Here is a 14,946-nt window from a genome sequence, read left to right as displayed (position 1 = left end):
AAGTCTCTTTTGGTGTGCTTTTTTTTTTTTTTTTTTTTTGAGAGGGTTTTTTTTTTTTTTTTCACTATAGGGCGCTTGCGCTCGCCAGACAGACAGAGAGAGACATAGAGACAGAAAGCAAGAAATCACCCCCCAGGGGGGATGGTCACGCCGCAATCCCTTCTCCTCCATTCTCCTCCTGGGATCTTGGGCACACACGCACACGCGCCCGGCGTGAGTTTTAAGCCACCGGGTCCAGGACACGAACCGCGGTCGACTATGTGGGAGTCCAGCGACATAGCCATTACACTAACTGCTGGTTCCCTGTGTCTGCTTTTTGATGACAAATTTTATGACCCAAATCTGAACTCTAGAGGCAAGGACCAAGATGGACATGGTTCACAAAGGACTGAAGTCCAGATGCTTTTATAAGAGACACACATTATCTCAGAATAAGGGGTGAAATGCTGGAAGATAGGAGTGTTGGGATTTTCCTTTTCTCTTCCTGATCTCTCACACAGGAAGGAGGAAAGAGAAGAAAATCCCAAATGTCAATAGTGGAGAAAGCTGGGAATTCCTGGATCCCAGCCTTAAATTTAAAAATAAATGATATGGGACTAGCAGGTTACTGTGCTGGATTCACACATAGCCAACCACAGTTCGAGTCCCAGACTCGGTGGCTTGAAAATCACACCAGGTGCGTGTGCATGCATGCCTCAAATCCCTGGAGGGGAATGGAGGAGAAGGAATCGTGGCATAGCCATCACCCCCAGGGGGTAATTTCTCACTTTCTCACTCTCTTTCTGTCTCTCTATGGTGAGCACACACACCCTATGGCAATAACACATATAAACTGGAGAGTTCCTGAAGTGATATAATGCCCCTCTCTGATTGGCCCATATGCATAGTTTAAGAAATGTAGGGCTAAATTTCTCTAAAATAATTGAAGTTAGATGAGTGTGTGTGTGTGTGTGTGTGTGTGTGTGTGTGTGTATGTGTGTGTCTTGCGGGTGGGCTACCAATTAGTCAAAACTTGAAAACTTAATTTTAAGAAATTTTAAAAGAAACATGATTCCATTTGCTACTGGAACTGGAAGTTTGAATCTCTTTAAGAAAATTTGGTGCATATGAAACTGTCATTTTTCTCTCTAATTATGAACTGGTGTGCAAGTAAATAAAATAAAAGGTTTATTGTTGAGACAGATATTAAAAACCATCCTGGAGCTGGCAGGTGGCATGGTGTTTAAGGGCACCGGACTCCCACATGGCCGAATGCGGTTCAAGTCCCAGCTTGCTTTCTCGCTTTCTCTCTCTCTCTTCTCCTCCCATCCCCGCCCCAGTCAAATTTAAATAAATACAATTAAATAATTCTTTTTAAAAAAAATCCTAATTTGAAAGGGAAATTTAAATTGTCACCTGAAATTACAATTCGTTGTTTTCTAGACACAAGGAAAATCAAGTTTTCTTCATCCATCTGGGAAGTAAGAGGATCATCTTCAGAGGAGAAGTATCCAAAGATCTAAAATCCCAAATAACACATATGACACACAAAGTTACTCAAAATTGACTGTAAAGTAACAGATTGGATGTGGCTGAATTTGAAGTTTAATTTGGATTAGCAGCCAACACTTGCTTTATAAATGTCAGGAGATTCCCCATACCAAGAAGAAAAAGTTTTAAATATTCAATAAACTGTGTCTGCCTATGGTCTAATAATTAAAAGAGCCAGATCCCACATGGCCTACCACAGGGCTTGAGTCCCAGACAGGGTAGCTTGAAAAGCACACTGGGCACATGTGTATGTGGGTGCCCCAAATCCCTATAGGGCGGAGAAATGGAAAAGGGATTATGGCGTGATTCTCTACTGATGGGGATGCTTTCTACTTGTCTCTCTCTGTCTGTCTCTGGCAAGTGCTCAAATCCTAAAAACTACATTAATGTGCATGATTTTTGAACAGTCTCTGAGTTTTCTTTCTGATAGAAGAGCCAGTATACTAGAGTAACATCCTTGCTCAGACTGACAGATCTATACAGAACTAGTACTTGGAAATCAAATCAGACCAGGTAGGGCTCCAGCTAAGAATCTTGCCCATGAATGTGACCATTTCCAAGTGACTCTTCCTATCCGATTTCTACAGATCTTTCTGTGACAGATTATTTTTAGGGGAAGCTTCAGAACTTAAGAGACTTTACAGTTTCTCTATTTAATTGTCCCAAATCCTGCTCTCTAGGCATCATATGAAAATAAATGAACTGTGAAAGAATACCCTAGAAAAGTAAAGTGCCCCTTACTTGTCAATAAAGTCAAGTTATGTAACTCTGGAGAGCTGGAAAAAATGATAAAGCTACTCTTCACTTGTGTTTTTAATAAGCCGAGTGAAATTATAAATAAATGACAATTCTCATAATGTTGAGACTAGCTGACATTATGAATGAATGAGCAGAACAAACTGGGGAGTATTTCTGAAACACAAGTTTGCATATGAACCACCTGGAAATCCTGTTAAAGTGCAGATTGTGACTCAGTTGGTCTGAGGTGGCATTTCTAACAAGCTTCTCATGAGGGACCATGATTTGACTATAAAGGAACAAATGAAAAAATGATTTCATTGGAAAGAAATCAAGATATATATATATATATAATATATACACACACACATATATATGTACATACACACATACGCACACATATATAAATTCATATATATTTATATATAAATTTACTTTGGTAAATATATATATGCTAGATGATGGCTAAGCACTGTATTTTAACATATGTCCTTTTATCAGTTGCTTCACAAATGTTACTGCCTCTCCTTTACATACTCCCTCAGGACATCCAGTAATCCTCCTCATCATTTCCTACAATTAGATTTCATTCTATGGGAAGATCAGGATGATCAAGGCTTTTCCTCTTGTATTTTTCTCTTCTTTCCATCAGCAAAATCAACACTGAATAAAATCTTAAGGAACACATTATCTTTTCAGAAACCACTGTCCACTTTTCATGGGTACAACACTTCTTGGTTTAATATCTAATTCCCTCTGAAGAATTAAGGCAAGAGAGAAAAAGCTGCTTTTTTAGATCTGTGTTGGAGCAGACAGGAATCTTTAGTTCCTATACTTTCTTTGTCATCATTCGTTAATGCATTATCCAGGTAACAGCTATGTATTGCTCTGCACATTGGCACTGTATCACTGGAGCCCACAGAGAGCCTTACGGCGAAAGCACGTGCCGTGGAGTCAGACGGTCTGGTGTTTGAGTTCAGGCTCTGCAACTCATTCATACTCAGAACTTAGATAACTACCTTCCCGGTCTTGAGCCTCACATTTCTTTACCAGTAGAAGGGTGAACTTCCGAGATTTGTTTTTGTTTATTAAATAAGATTTAAGTGACATAGCGAGTGTGAAATAGTTTGCATTGTGTTTAGCACATAGTATTGCTTTAAAAATTATTTTTTATCATTAACCATCATTATCATCAATTTTATCATTAGAAATCTTACATTGGGAGGGTCTCATAGGAGAGAGAGAAAAAATTATAAATTATATATCAAGACCATGCAATGAGAAAATTCTGATCTCTTTAGGGGTAGTACTTTAAAATCATCAGTCTACTTGGGAATGGAATTGGTTCTTCCAGTAAGAAAGACTAGTCAGGCAGGCACTGAGATAAGTTGATGATGTTTGAAACCTCTACAGGAAAGAGGCATATGATTTCCATAGCTGATTAGGATTGAGGAGAGATTGGGTAATGACTCAGTGGTAATCCAACACTCTGTAAGGCTAACCCACACAGGAAGGTTCTGAATTCGAGTCTCTAGACTGGCAGAGGCTATGGGTGGATTGTAACTTCAAGACTCTGTTATGGGTGCTATCTCTCTATCTCCTTCTTACTCATGGAAGAAATAAAGTTAGAAGAAAGAACAAGAGTGAAATTCAGCCTCTCGCCCACCCTAATTCCTAAGTTCTCTGGAACCTTTGTCTCTTTTCTTACCCAGTTTAGAATATAAGGCCTTGGGACCAGCAGTTAGAGTAATGGCTATGTCGCTGAACTCCCATGTAGCTGACCACGGTTTGAGTCCCAGACCTGGTGGCTTAAACTCACGCCAAGCGCTTGTGTGTGCGTGCCCAAGATCCCGAGGGGAGAATGGAGGAGAAGGGATTGTGGTGTGGCCATCCACCCTACGGGGTGATTTCTCGCTTTCTATCTCTCCATCTCTCTCTGTCTTTCTGGCAAGCACACCGTGCCCTATAGCAAAAAAACTCTCAAAAAAAAAAAAAAAGATATGAGGTTGTTGCCTTAATCATGCATTTCTGCACCGTCCCCTCGTGACACTGCATTGCCAAGAAACCCCACCACTAGGCGAATGCAACAAAAGCCTGTGTTCTTTACACCCACATTATTGTGACTGATCAGTCACAGAGAAAATCTCCTAGCTTCAAAGCTGGGGCCACCAATTGTTCATTACCTCCAATCTCCTGAGGCATCAGTGCTTTCTAGACATCATCCCATGCCTCTTCGGGTGATCTCTTTCTTTGTCTACAGAAACAATGCCAAAAGCTCTCCACTCTCATTAAACATGCACTGCACTTCCTGTCCCTCCCAGCAGCTGTCACCTCCTACTTTGGGTAGTTCCTCCTTTTTCACCGCCTGTTTTCTGACTCTCATCCCCCTTCATCTCTTCAGAGTGTGTTGCCTTTTCCTTCCCAAGTATTTTTCAACCTTTCCCTCACTACTGACATGTTCAGATCTCTTCCATCTAAAAACAAAAATACAGCCAACCTTCCAAAGTCAACTATAAATGATAATTTTCTTAATTTTCTCTTCTCCAAGTATTGCAGCTTCTTGTCTGGCTGAGTCTGAATTCCTCTTACAGGTACATTTTGTTTTCCATTGGCTTTAACAGAAGACACACTTTTCAAACTCTGAGACTTACCACCCCCCTTTAGTTTCCTATTGTTGATGCAAATTGCCACAAGCATAGTAACTTAAAACAATATCTGCTTCTTAGCTCACATTCCATAGATTAGAAGTCCAACTGGGTCACATTGGGTCAGAAGACGTACATATTTTACTGGAGGCTTTGGGGAAAGAATCTGCTTCTGAGCTCATTCAGGTGGTTGGCCTGAGTGTTTCCTGGCTGGAGATTAGCTGGTTCTGCTCTTAGTTCCTCCACGCCTCTGTTCAGTCCTAGTGCCTGGGCCCCTACATCTCAGCCACAGCCAAGGAGCCTAAGTCCCCTGCATGCATGGAATGTCTCTGCTACCTTCCTCTTGTCCTTAATGCTAATGTCAGCTGATTAGTACATTCTTAACATGTGCAGTCCCTTCACAGCATTACCTAGATTCTTATTTGACTGAATAGCCAGGGGGCAGAAGTCTTGCAGAGAGGCACTTTCCGTATTGTAGGAAAAGTACCCCAGACACTTCTACTGATTACCTTTATAAGCTTAAGGCAATGACATTTCTTTGGATCTCTCTGTCTATTTTTTCTCATTATAAATTGAAGAGGCAAGTCTAGATGATATTTTAGTTGAGTTCTAAGATTCGATAATTCTGTGAATCTCAAATTTTCCAGGTGATTTGCATCTAAAATCTAGGAAAAGAAAGTGCGACTTTTTGTAGCATGGCTACAACAGAGAGATTTATATTTGAAATCACATTTGTACATCTGTGCCTGAAACGAAAATAAATCTAGTTCTTACTACCTGATAAGATTAATATTAGTTGACTTTTAAAAAAAGTCAATATTGAAAGGAACTTAGTCTTCGAGCATTGAATTTCCATTTTACAGATGACAAATCTGAAACCCAGAAAGGTTAGGTCAGATGGCTTAAAATAAAAATGCCCCTTAGGAACATTGGCACAGATATTTTGTAAGAAAAGTGACAGGACAATAAAATGAGACTCTTCCTGCACCACTTTTTTTCAATCTCAGATGACTCTTCCATATACATGCAGTGTGCAAGAGGCTGGTTACAAGTGTTTCTATTAAAGTCGCACTATGGTTAGAAACCCCAAAGATATAACAGGAGAATGTCATATGAAATTGCTAGATAGAAGGAGAAAAATCTTAGATCCAAGACCAAAACTGACTTTTTTTTCTTCTTTTCTTTTTTGGAGAGGTTTTTGCTATAGGGCACGTGCACTCACCAGACAGACAGAGAGAGACAGAGAGATAGAAAGCGAGAAATCACCTCCCAGGGGGGATGGCCACGCCGCAATCCCTTCTCCTCCATTCTCCTCTCAGGATCTTGGGGACGCACGCACATGCGCCCGGTGTGAGTTTAAGCCACCAGGTCCGGGACTCTAACCATGGTCGACTATGTGGGAGTCCAGTGACATAGCCATTACACTAACTGCTGGTCCCCTAAAACTGACTTTCTATATGACTTTAGATAAGTTAGTTACCTTTCCTGTTTCTTTTTTTCTCATTATTATTACAATAACATTATCCTCCATAATCTACATCGTGGGGTTGTTAGGAAGATTAAATGAGAACCTGAGAGGGAAGTGTTTAGGAAAAAAAAAAAAAAACAGACATTTTATGACTATGAGAAGATTATGATGTAAATGACAGAGAGGAGGAGGAGACTTGTTTCCTCATCTATATAACCAAATAATGTATAGGTTTACTTTATAATTGTATTTTATTACTATAGAAGTCCTTGTAAATGAATTTACCATAGAATACTGTGTCTCATGGCAGTTATGGTAACACTCACCATTCTCTGAACCTAAGTGTGTAATATAATCTAAACAGACTTCTCTAATTTCCTGAAGTGCATAATTTTTTATATTGACATGAAACATTTGTTATACACACATTCTTCATATTTTAGTGGTTCAAAACTATTGCATTAGAAATTCAGGCATGTAAACCACTGAGTATATGAGAAATAGTCATGAAAACATGGAGACTAGGAGGAAAATATGATTCTCAAATCACATCTACTGTGTTTAGGACATATTAATAGAATTAAAGTTGCTGGTAAGTGGGAGACTAGCCAAAGAATTTATGCAATGAGATAAAGCCTAGACCTGGAAAAAATAGTAAATAAAAACACATTTATGTTGTACACTTATATAATTTAGGAGGAAAAAAAATCTGTTTTTCTGTGTGGCCGCAAAATCACCAGCTGCTTCACTTTTATTTCAATTTCTCAGACTCTTTTTATTATTAATTTGCTGTAGGACATGTGATCTTACCAGAGAGAGAGACAAGGGAAGAGAGAGAGGGAGAAAATGAGAGAGAAAAGTGAAAAAACAAGCCACCAGTTTCAGGACTCAAACCACGGAAGGCCATGTGAGAGTCTAGCATCTTAATCACCACTCCACCTGATGGCCCTGACTTCTCAGCCTCTTAATCTTTGGGTGCTGGAAAAATAAATAAATAAATAAATACACACACACACACACACACACACACACACACACACACACATATACACACACACGTGTGTATATGTGTGTGTGTGTGTATATATATGTATGTGTGTATGTGTATATATATATGTATATACATATATGTGTGTATATATATATATATTTGTATATTTGTTTTCTGCTTTATTTAATCAGTAGGTTAAAGAAAGAAACCAGTCACCTTTCTACTTGTAGTACTGCTTTTTTTTTTTTTTAATGTGGAACACTTCATAATTTATATCTCATTCTTGTGGAGGGACCATGCTCATCTTCTCTGTATCATTCCCATTTTAGCATGTGAGAGCTGGCAGTACTGCTTTTAACCCTTGTTCTGGGACCTTTGCTTTTAGAACAAAACTGTCCAAATTGGAATTTCTGCAGTGGAACAATTCTATAATCTGTCCTGTCCAATACAGTAGCCACTCACCACATGTGAATATTGGCCATCCGGAATGTGGAGGAGCTGAACTTTTAGCTTAAATGCAAATGGCACAAGCGACTGTGCTGGACTGCACAGTGTTAGAAGGTGCCACTCCAGTTCTTTCTGTGGACTCTGACGGGTCACTATCCACCAGGAATTTTCACCAGTGCTTTTAAACCATGCTCTAGATTCCTGGGATCCCAGAATCTCCTGCCCTAAGGGCTCAGAGCCTTTCCACTGGGCCTGTGAAACCCCCTTTTAAGGTCCATCCTCATAGAGATGAATGTCACAACACTGCTGTGTGCACCTCTAGGTCTGAGGTGTTGCCAAGGGATAGGGCTGGTGGAGGGCAGGGTATGAAAAAGCTTAGGAATCCATTGGGGTGAGCATATTTCTCCATGCTTGGCCCCCTACTGATATAGGATAGAGCCAGTAGTGGCAAAAGAACTGAGGTTAGCCGGAGCCAGCTCTCTTCTTGTCTCTGTATTTCAGTGTGACACTGTAGAGAGTGTGAGACTAAATTTTAAATTCTAACCTGGACTTCCAGGACATCATGGAGGAATGTCTGTCAAAATTGAAACTAGAACATGTTTATTTAATGATTTTCTAGATTTATAGTTTTGAAGTGCTTGAATATATGGAGTATGGGCCTCCATTTCTACTCTTGCCCAAGTCTGAAGGGTGAGTCTGCACATTTGAGCTGTCTGTCAAATGAGTTGATGATAAAGACTTTGCCATCACTTTCTTCATGCGGGCCTTCAATCACTGTGGCACTGTGGCTGATTTTTATCATTTTTATTGCTCTGATATTTAAACACACAAAGCTTAATCTTTGTTCTCTTCTACCCATGCTCTCAGAGGACAATGCCAAATATCTTCTTCCTCCTGGATGTCCTTGGAAACCAAAGACAAATCAGGTCATGGCATAGGTGATTTAACTATTCCTTTTATATTAAAGATTTATGTGAAATACTTCATGGTAAGTCTAATTAATTATGTAGGATGAGAGAGCCCTGCATCCCAAAAGTGTGAAGTTGGACTCTTTCTATAGGATGTGGTTAAACAAGATCAAAGATCTGTCTTCACTAATCAGGAAGAACTGTATCTCTATTTCGACATTTGATATGATATCCAGTAAAACTATAATGTGAACTCTGTGGTATAACTAAATTTTCTAGTAGCCCCATTAAAAATGAAAAAAGAAACAGTGAAATTAATTTTAATAATTTAATTGAACACAGTATAGTTAAGATGTGATTTTAACATGTAATTAGTTTGAAAGGTTGTTAGTGATATACTTTACATTTCTTTGACGCTATGTCTTTGAAGTCGAATGTATTTCACATTTACAGACTCACTACATCTCCATATGGACTAATTACATTTCCAGCATTCCAGAGTCCCATGTGGCTTGTGAACTATTTGGGGCATGCAGGTCTAGAGTTTCTAAGGGTCCAACTTCAAGATGATGGTCTTCCCTATCAGAACTTTTATTAGGTTTTGTTTTGTTATACCTTCATTCCAAAATTCCTCATTCATTCTTTGAATGTCTTTTTTTTTTTTTTAATTTAGTGGAGTTTAATTGAGCAAAAATAAACACTATTCAAATCAGGGACCCCAGAATAACTTTCAAGGGGACTCCAGGTAGCTTTGTGATCACCTGGTATATAGGTTCCAGAAAGGGATAGTGATGTATGCAGGAAAGGGAAAGGGATGTACAAAAATAGAAGTGAAGGAATGAGGTAGAGGAACAATTGGATTGATTACATCTTGACGTTTGTCTGTGTTAACACAGTTTGAAAGGTGAGATACTTGTTTACTTTCAGTAAAGTTTTATAGTCTGTGCATGCATCCCATGATATTTTCTGCTATTTGTCTTTAAGCTTTTTTGTTTTTCTATTAATTTTGTTTTTCTGTTTTCAAATAAAACTTGTTTTTCTATTCTCATGGGGGAGTGGGGTGATTATTGCCATGCTTGTAAAGTTACTGTTTCTTGCACTTTTTTTTTAACTCTCTTAGTTTTAATAGTTTACCATGAGATCTTCATGGACATTTTGGTAGAATTCTCTATAAACAATGATAGTTTTGTATTTTTAGTACCTGATAACATTATCATTGCCTTTTCTTGCTTTTGTTGCTGTTATTATAGCTGTTGACAACTTCGAATAAGATATTGAAGACTAATGGTGGTAATAGGCAGCCATTACTTGTTTTGACTTTAATGGGAATGTTTCTAGTTATTTCACCATTAAACATGATCCTTGCTTAAATGTGTTTCTGGTAAGTCCCTAGGGTAGACGTTTAAAATAAGTCCCCCCCCCGCCCCCCTCCCACTTTTGTATAATCTTTGAGTATGATGGAATCTGTGACTTGGTTCTAACCATCAGAAAGTAGCAAATGTAATGAGCTGTTTCTCCCATGATTATGTTCTACTACTATACAAGACTCCCTTAGCTTATGTTCCATTCTATACAAGCTCCCAAACTATGTAGAAAAAGATTCTCATGCTGCCCTTGATAAAGCAAAATTGTGAAGTGCCTGTGTATAGGTGCTTGAGACTACTATTATGGGATTAGTAATGATGGAGAAGCAAACTGTGTCTGAGATGTGGTTTTTGTTTCAAAGGATAAGGGAAGTAGTTTTGTCTGGAAGTATCTAGTTATTCCAGAACATGCAAATGGATAAATAGGCAAAATTTAAATTGATTCATAATACCGTAGAGCATTTTCTGAAATGGAGTTTTATATCATTCAATGTATAATACCTGAATGTGAAAATAAGCAATAAAATGTGTAAACCTTTTGCCAAATTTGACACTGTTTCAATAGGTTTAAAATAAATGTTTTAAATATTTTAAATAGCATGTATTTTTTTATATTATTTTTAATAGCATGTATTGTTCTCCAGTGGGTAGCTTGGGCTAAAGTATTTAAGAGATACTCATTCACAGTACAAACAGCTACCTGATTTGCCCAATTTCGATTGTGGGCAGTGGCCATCTCTTAGTGAGTGCAGGCATTAAAACATGCTACATACACAGCGTGGATATAAGCCCCGTGGGAGTAATGCTTTGATGTACTTATGTATTCTGAACAAGTAAAAACAATACTTTGATTTCCTATTACAAACATGAAAAGTGGCTACCTCACACCAGTCTATAGATGCCTCAGGGTTGCTGCAGAGTTTTCTGTAAAAGCTTTTCACATCTTGATTCTTCACTTCTGGACCAAAGAGTTCCTGTACTGATGCATAAAATTTGTCATAATCAATTGCATCTGCATTGGAAAAAGTACAAGTACATATTAATCAAAGTCTTTGTATTTCAACTGTTTTTTTTTTCTATTTCTTAGCCTTCTAGATCCTTATTTCAACTTACAAAAATGAAATTTATCTGAAAATTTTAACTATTTTCTTTGGAAACATAACTAGGCCTCTCACTAAAACATGACTAAGCCAGAAGAAAATATTTTTCATTGGTTTTTGGTGCTTTCTTTGGTATTTTGTGTTTTATAGCTTTTATGTCAGTTGTTTTAGGAATTTTGTTCAGGAATACAAAGATAAGAAAATTGATTATGTCTTTTCTGTTGTGAAAAGCTTCACCCATTGGAATATCTGCTAAAATTTATCTTGAGAGGAAATTGTGCAAAGAACAATTTTTGACTGGGCAAGAAGGAGTTAAATGAAAGGATTCCCTTCAAGCCATTCTAGTGGGAAAATCATAAAATCCACAAGTGACTAAACAAAGGATTTACAGATTGTGACAGGCAAGACTAATTAATAGGGACAGAAATAGTAATTATCTATCAGTACTATTGCGAACACTATTGTTGCAAAAGGGAGTGAGAAAATGTTTTGTAATACTAGAAATCTTTTTCTTGATTTGGTTGGTGGTTATAGATATGTTCACTAATTTTTGAATTTGTAGAGCTACATACTTAATATTCAGGTACTTTATAGGCTTTTCTATAGGTATGCCTTACTCCAGTAACAAAGTAAAAATAAATTAGTCATGAGATAAATGCAAGTAAGGAAACCAATGGCAAGGTGGTGGCTGGAGAGGACCTCAGGAAAGACTTTGCTAAAAAAGTAGGTTAAAAGTTAACCTGAAACTCAAGTAGTGGGGGAAAAGTCAGCTGTGTGTAAAGCTAAACAAGAGCATTAAGTAGAGGTTGACAAGCATAAAACGCAGGGGCTAAAAAGAGCTTCGAAGTCTGTAAGCATTGAGTGTAGCCAGGATCAGAAAAGAACTGCAAGGTGAGATCAGAGATGAAAGAGGGCTGAGCTAGAGCTGGAAGTTGGTACTTTATTCAAAGAATGACGGTAAATCTCTGGAGGGTATATGGAGGGAAATGACATAATCTCATTTAAATTTTTAAGAACTGTATACTGGCTATTGTAAGGAGGCAACATGGAAAGCTGTTAGGCTAGCTTGGGGTTATTGTGTTAGTTCATTCTTCAAGTAAAAAGGTTTGGAGCCAGAGTGATAGTGAGGGCAATCCTACATCCTGGGCTGCCATGGAAGTCCCATTTATGTTTCCTTGATCAACTTAATTCTCAACAACAGACCCTTTCACTGGTGACAGTGTTCACAGTTGTATGATGAGTGATATAGACTCTTAGAGGTAGCAGTGGAGATGGTAAGATAGGGGCAGAAGTAGAATTGTGAGGACTTAACTAATTGGTTGGAAATTGTTGAGGGCAGAAGTGATGATTGAAGAAAAGGCAGGAATCTAAAGCAAAGGCTCTCATCCAGGGGAGATTTGGACCCCAAACACACACACACAAACACACACACATTTGGCAATGCCTGGAGACTTTTTGATAGTCACAGCTAGGGATGGGTATGTTACTGGGTGCTGTTGGATGGAGTCCAGGGATGCTGCTAACCATCCTACAATGGACAGGGCAGATCCCTTTTCCCCACTGCACACAAACATACAGCTAAAACGTCAGTAGTATCAACACTGAGAGATTGTTCTGGACTGACGTTAAGGTTTCTGGTTTCAAAACTCAGCAAATGTTCATACTATTTTTTTTTCTTTTTTTTACCAAAACAGAGGCAAGTGGGAAAGGACTGTGATTCTAGGAGAAAACAAAGCATTTCATTTTGGTAATATCGAATTTAAATTTCTATGATCCATCTAAATAGATACCTAGCTGCCTTAAATTATACCAACAAGCATAATATACATATTTCATTGTAAATGACATTGTATAAAGATAATGAGACTTTCCTGTCCTGAAATCATTTTAATTCTACCAGGTCATTAACAAGATTTAAGAACAATACTGTTTGGACAAATTCCTGCAGTCTGCTAGACATTATTTTTGAGATAGACACTGTTCCATTAAAAATATTCTCTCTAGTTCTCAGCTCTTGGCCTACAGTGAGAGATTGATCATATTTTTCAGTATTTATTAATGAACATAAATTTATGCCAGACAGTATGAACAGCCTTATAAAAGTTAAGATTACATTTTTCTCTTCTTCTCAATCTTTCAGACCAGTCTCTTTGTCATAGAAGGTCATTTGTCAAGCAATACTTAGTCTTTATCAAATCTTAAAAATTGTAGAGAAAGAAAATTTTCAATGTGGCTTTGTGATTGCAAGCTTCTCAATGAAAACAAGGTTATCCTGTTTGTTTAGTACACATTTCAGGAGTACTTCTTGGACACTAGATTGTGCTAGCCCTGGAGTAGGTAGCAAAGTCTTCTAATAGCAAAGTATTTGAAGCATTCACAAGTTGATGGGGGGCAGGGGGCGGGGAAGAAAATAGACACACATCAACTTCAATAGGTTAAACACAGCAGTCAAATTCCTTGATACAGTGATAAAATTCATGAGCAGTATTAGGGATAGCTTTGCTTGGGGGAAGTTTGGAAGTTTTTAAAAAGAGATGACATTCAATTTGAGGCTCAAAGGATTAACAGGTGTTTACAGATAAACAAATATTTTAAAAGTAAAAGAACTCAATTTTGAGTTTAATCAGAGTTATTAAAAGTATGACATGTTTGGAAATGCTGAAAAGTTCATTTTAGGGCAGAAGGTGCATGAAGGGAAGTCCCAGGAACCGAGGTTGGAAAGACAGGTGGAGGCATGATTGTGAATAGCCCTGGATGCCAAGTTAGCTTACATGAATTTTGGAAGTGAATTAATAAGCCAGGGATACAGTGCATCCAAAAACTTTTTAAAGGAAAAGCTCTTGGACGATGTACAGAGGAATAAATAACTCTTGGCAAGAAGACTATTATATTAAGAGGCTATTGTAAAAACCCAAGAGAGAGAGAGCTACTATGACAGAGTCAAAGGTTATACTGAGATATTTGGATTAGGAGACTAGATAGTGTTCATGCTGAGAGACTGAGGAACAACAATAGGAAAAGCTCAAGGAGAAAAGAAATCAAAGAAAAACCAAGAAAGGGGGAAAATAAGAGAGTGGTATGACAACATAGGAGGAAGAAATGTCTTGAAGTAGAGAAAGCTACCAATGTTAATGCACTAAAATGGCTTAAGTAGGCTGGAACATTGAAAACAATTTATCAAATCTGGGAACTGTTTGGGGTTATCAACTACCTTGGTAATAGCATTTTCAGCAAAGTGACGAGGGAAGCCAGACTTGAGTAGATTGAAAATCAGATGGTGATGCTATGGGGAAATTAAGTGGAAAAGCAAAGGAAGGACATACAGAGTAAAAGTAAGTCAAAGTCAGGATGTTTGAGTATATTTTTTAGATCGAAAGGACAGCCAGCAGAAAAGGAGGAGATTTAGAGCTGTTGCAGCAAAGTCATAGCCTTGGAGGCAGGGAGGATGGGAAGGACACTTGCTGCGTTAGGCTAATTTAAATGTAGAGGAAAGGGAATTTAAGGAAATGCCCATCTTTTGGTCTTGATTTTTCTTATTATATAGGAAGCTTGGGAAAGAGGAGCGGAGGTCTCATAGGGGATTCAGAAAACACACAAGAGTTTGAAAAATCCATTAGAGAGATACAAAACAAACTGACTAAGGAGAAATGAAAGTGTTGAATAGTGTAGAAAGCCCAGCCAAGTTCACAAGCATTTAAAGAATCTATCTGAAAGTTCGGCGGGGCGCGGCGGAAGCCGCGGGGCGCGGCGCCCGC

General features: G+C 38.2%; 1 protein-coding gene and 1 non-coding gene across 2 annotated transcripts in view; both read right to left on the bottom strand.

Annotated features, from left to right (window-relative positions):
- The window catches only part of LOC102481883 (WD repeat-containing protein 64), a gene marked incomplete at its 3' end in the record, with an annotated part of 40,935 nt that overhangs the window by 22,059 nt on the left and 3,930 nt on the right, over positions 1 to 14,946 (bottom strand). Inside the window, exons 2-3 of the mRNA XM_027767860.1 lie at positions 10,973 to 11,103; positions 1,396 to 1,498 (exon numbers count right to left, since the gene is read on the bottom strand). Of these exons, the coding sequence (XP_027623661.1) occupies positions 1,396 to 1,498; positions 10,973 to 11,103 (234 nt within the window). The remainder of the gene's footprint in view (positions 1 to 1,395; positions 1,499 to 10,972; positions 11,104 to 14,946) is intronic.
- On the bottom strand, positions 7,620 to 7,728 carry LOC114006083 (U6 spliceosomal RNA). Its single transcript, XR_003547852.1, has one exon. It is a non-coding gene; the product is annotated as a U6 spliceosomal RNA (small nuclear RNA).

Source organism: Tupaia chinensis, unplaced genomic scaffold (assembly GCF_000334495.1).
Source record: "Tupaia chinensis unplaced genomic scaffold, TupChi_1.0 Scaffold000074_1, whole genome shotgun sequence".
Classification (NCBI taxonomy): Eukaryota; Metazoa; Chordata; class Mammalia; order Scandentia; family Tupaiidae; genus Tupaia; species Tupaia belangeri.
This window is presented reverse-complemented; position numbering and strand designations above follow the sequence as displayed.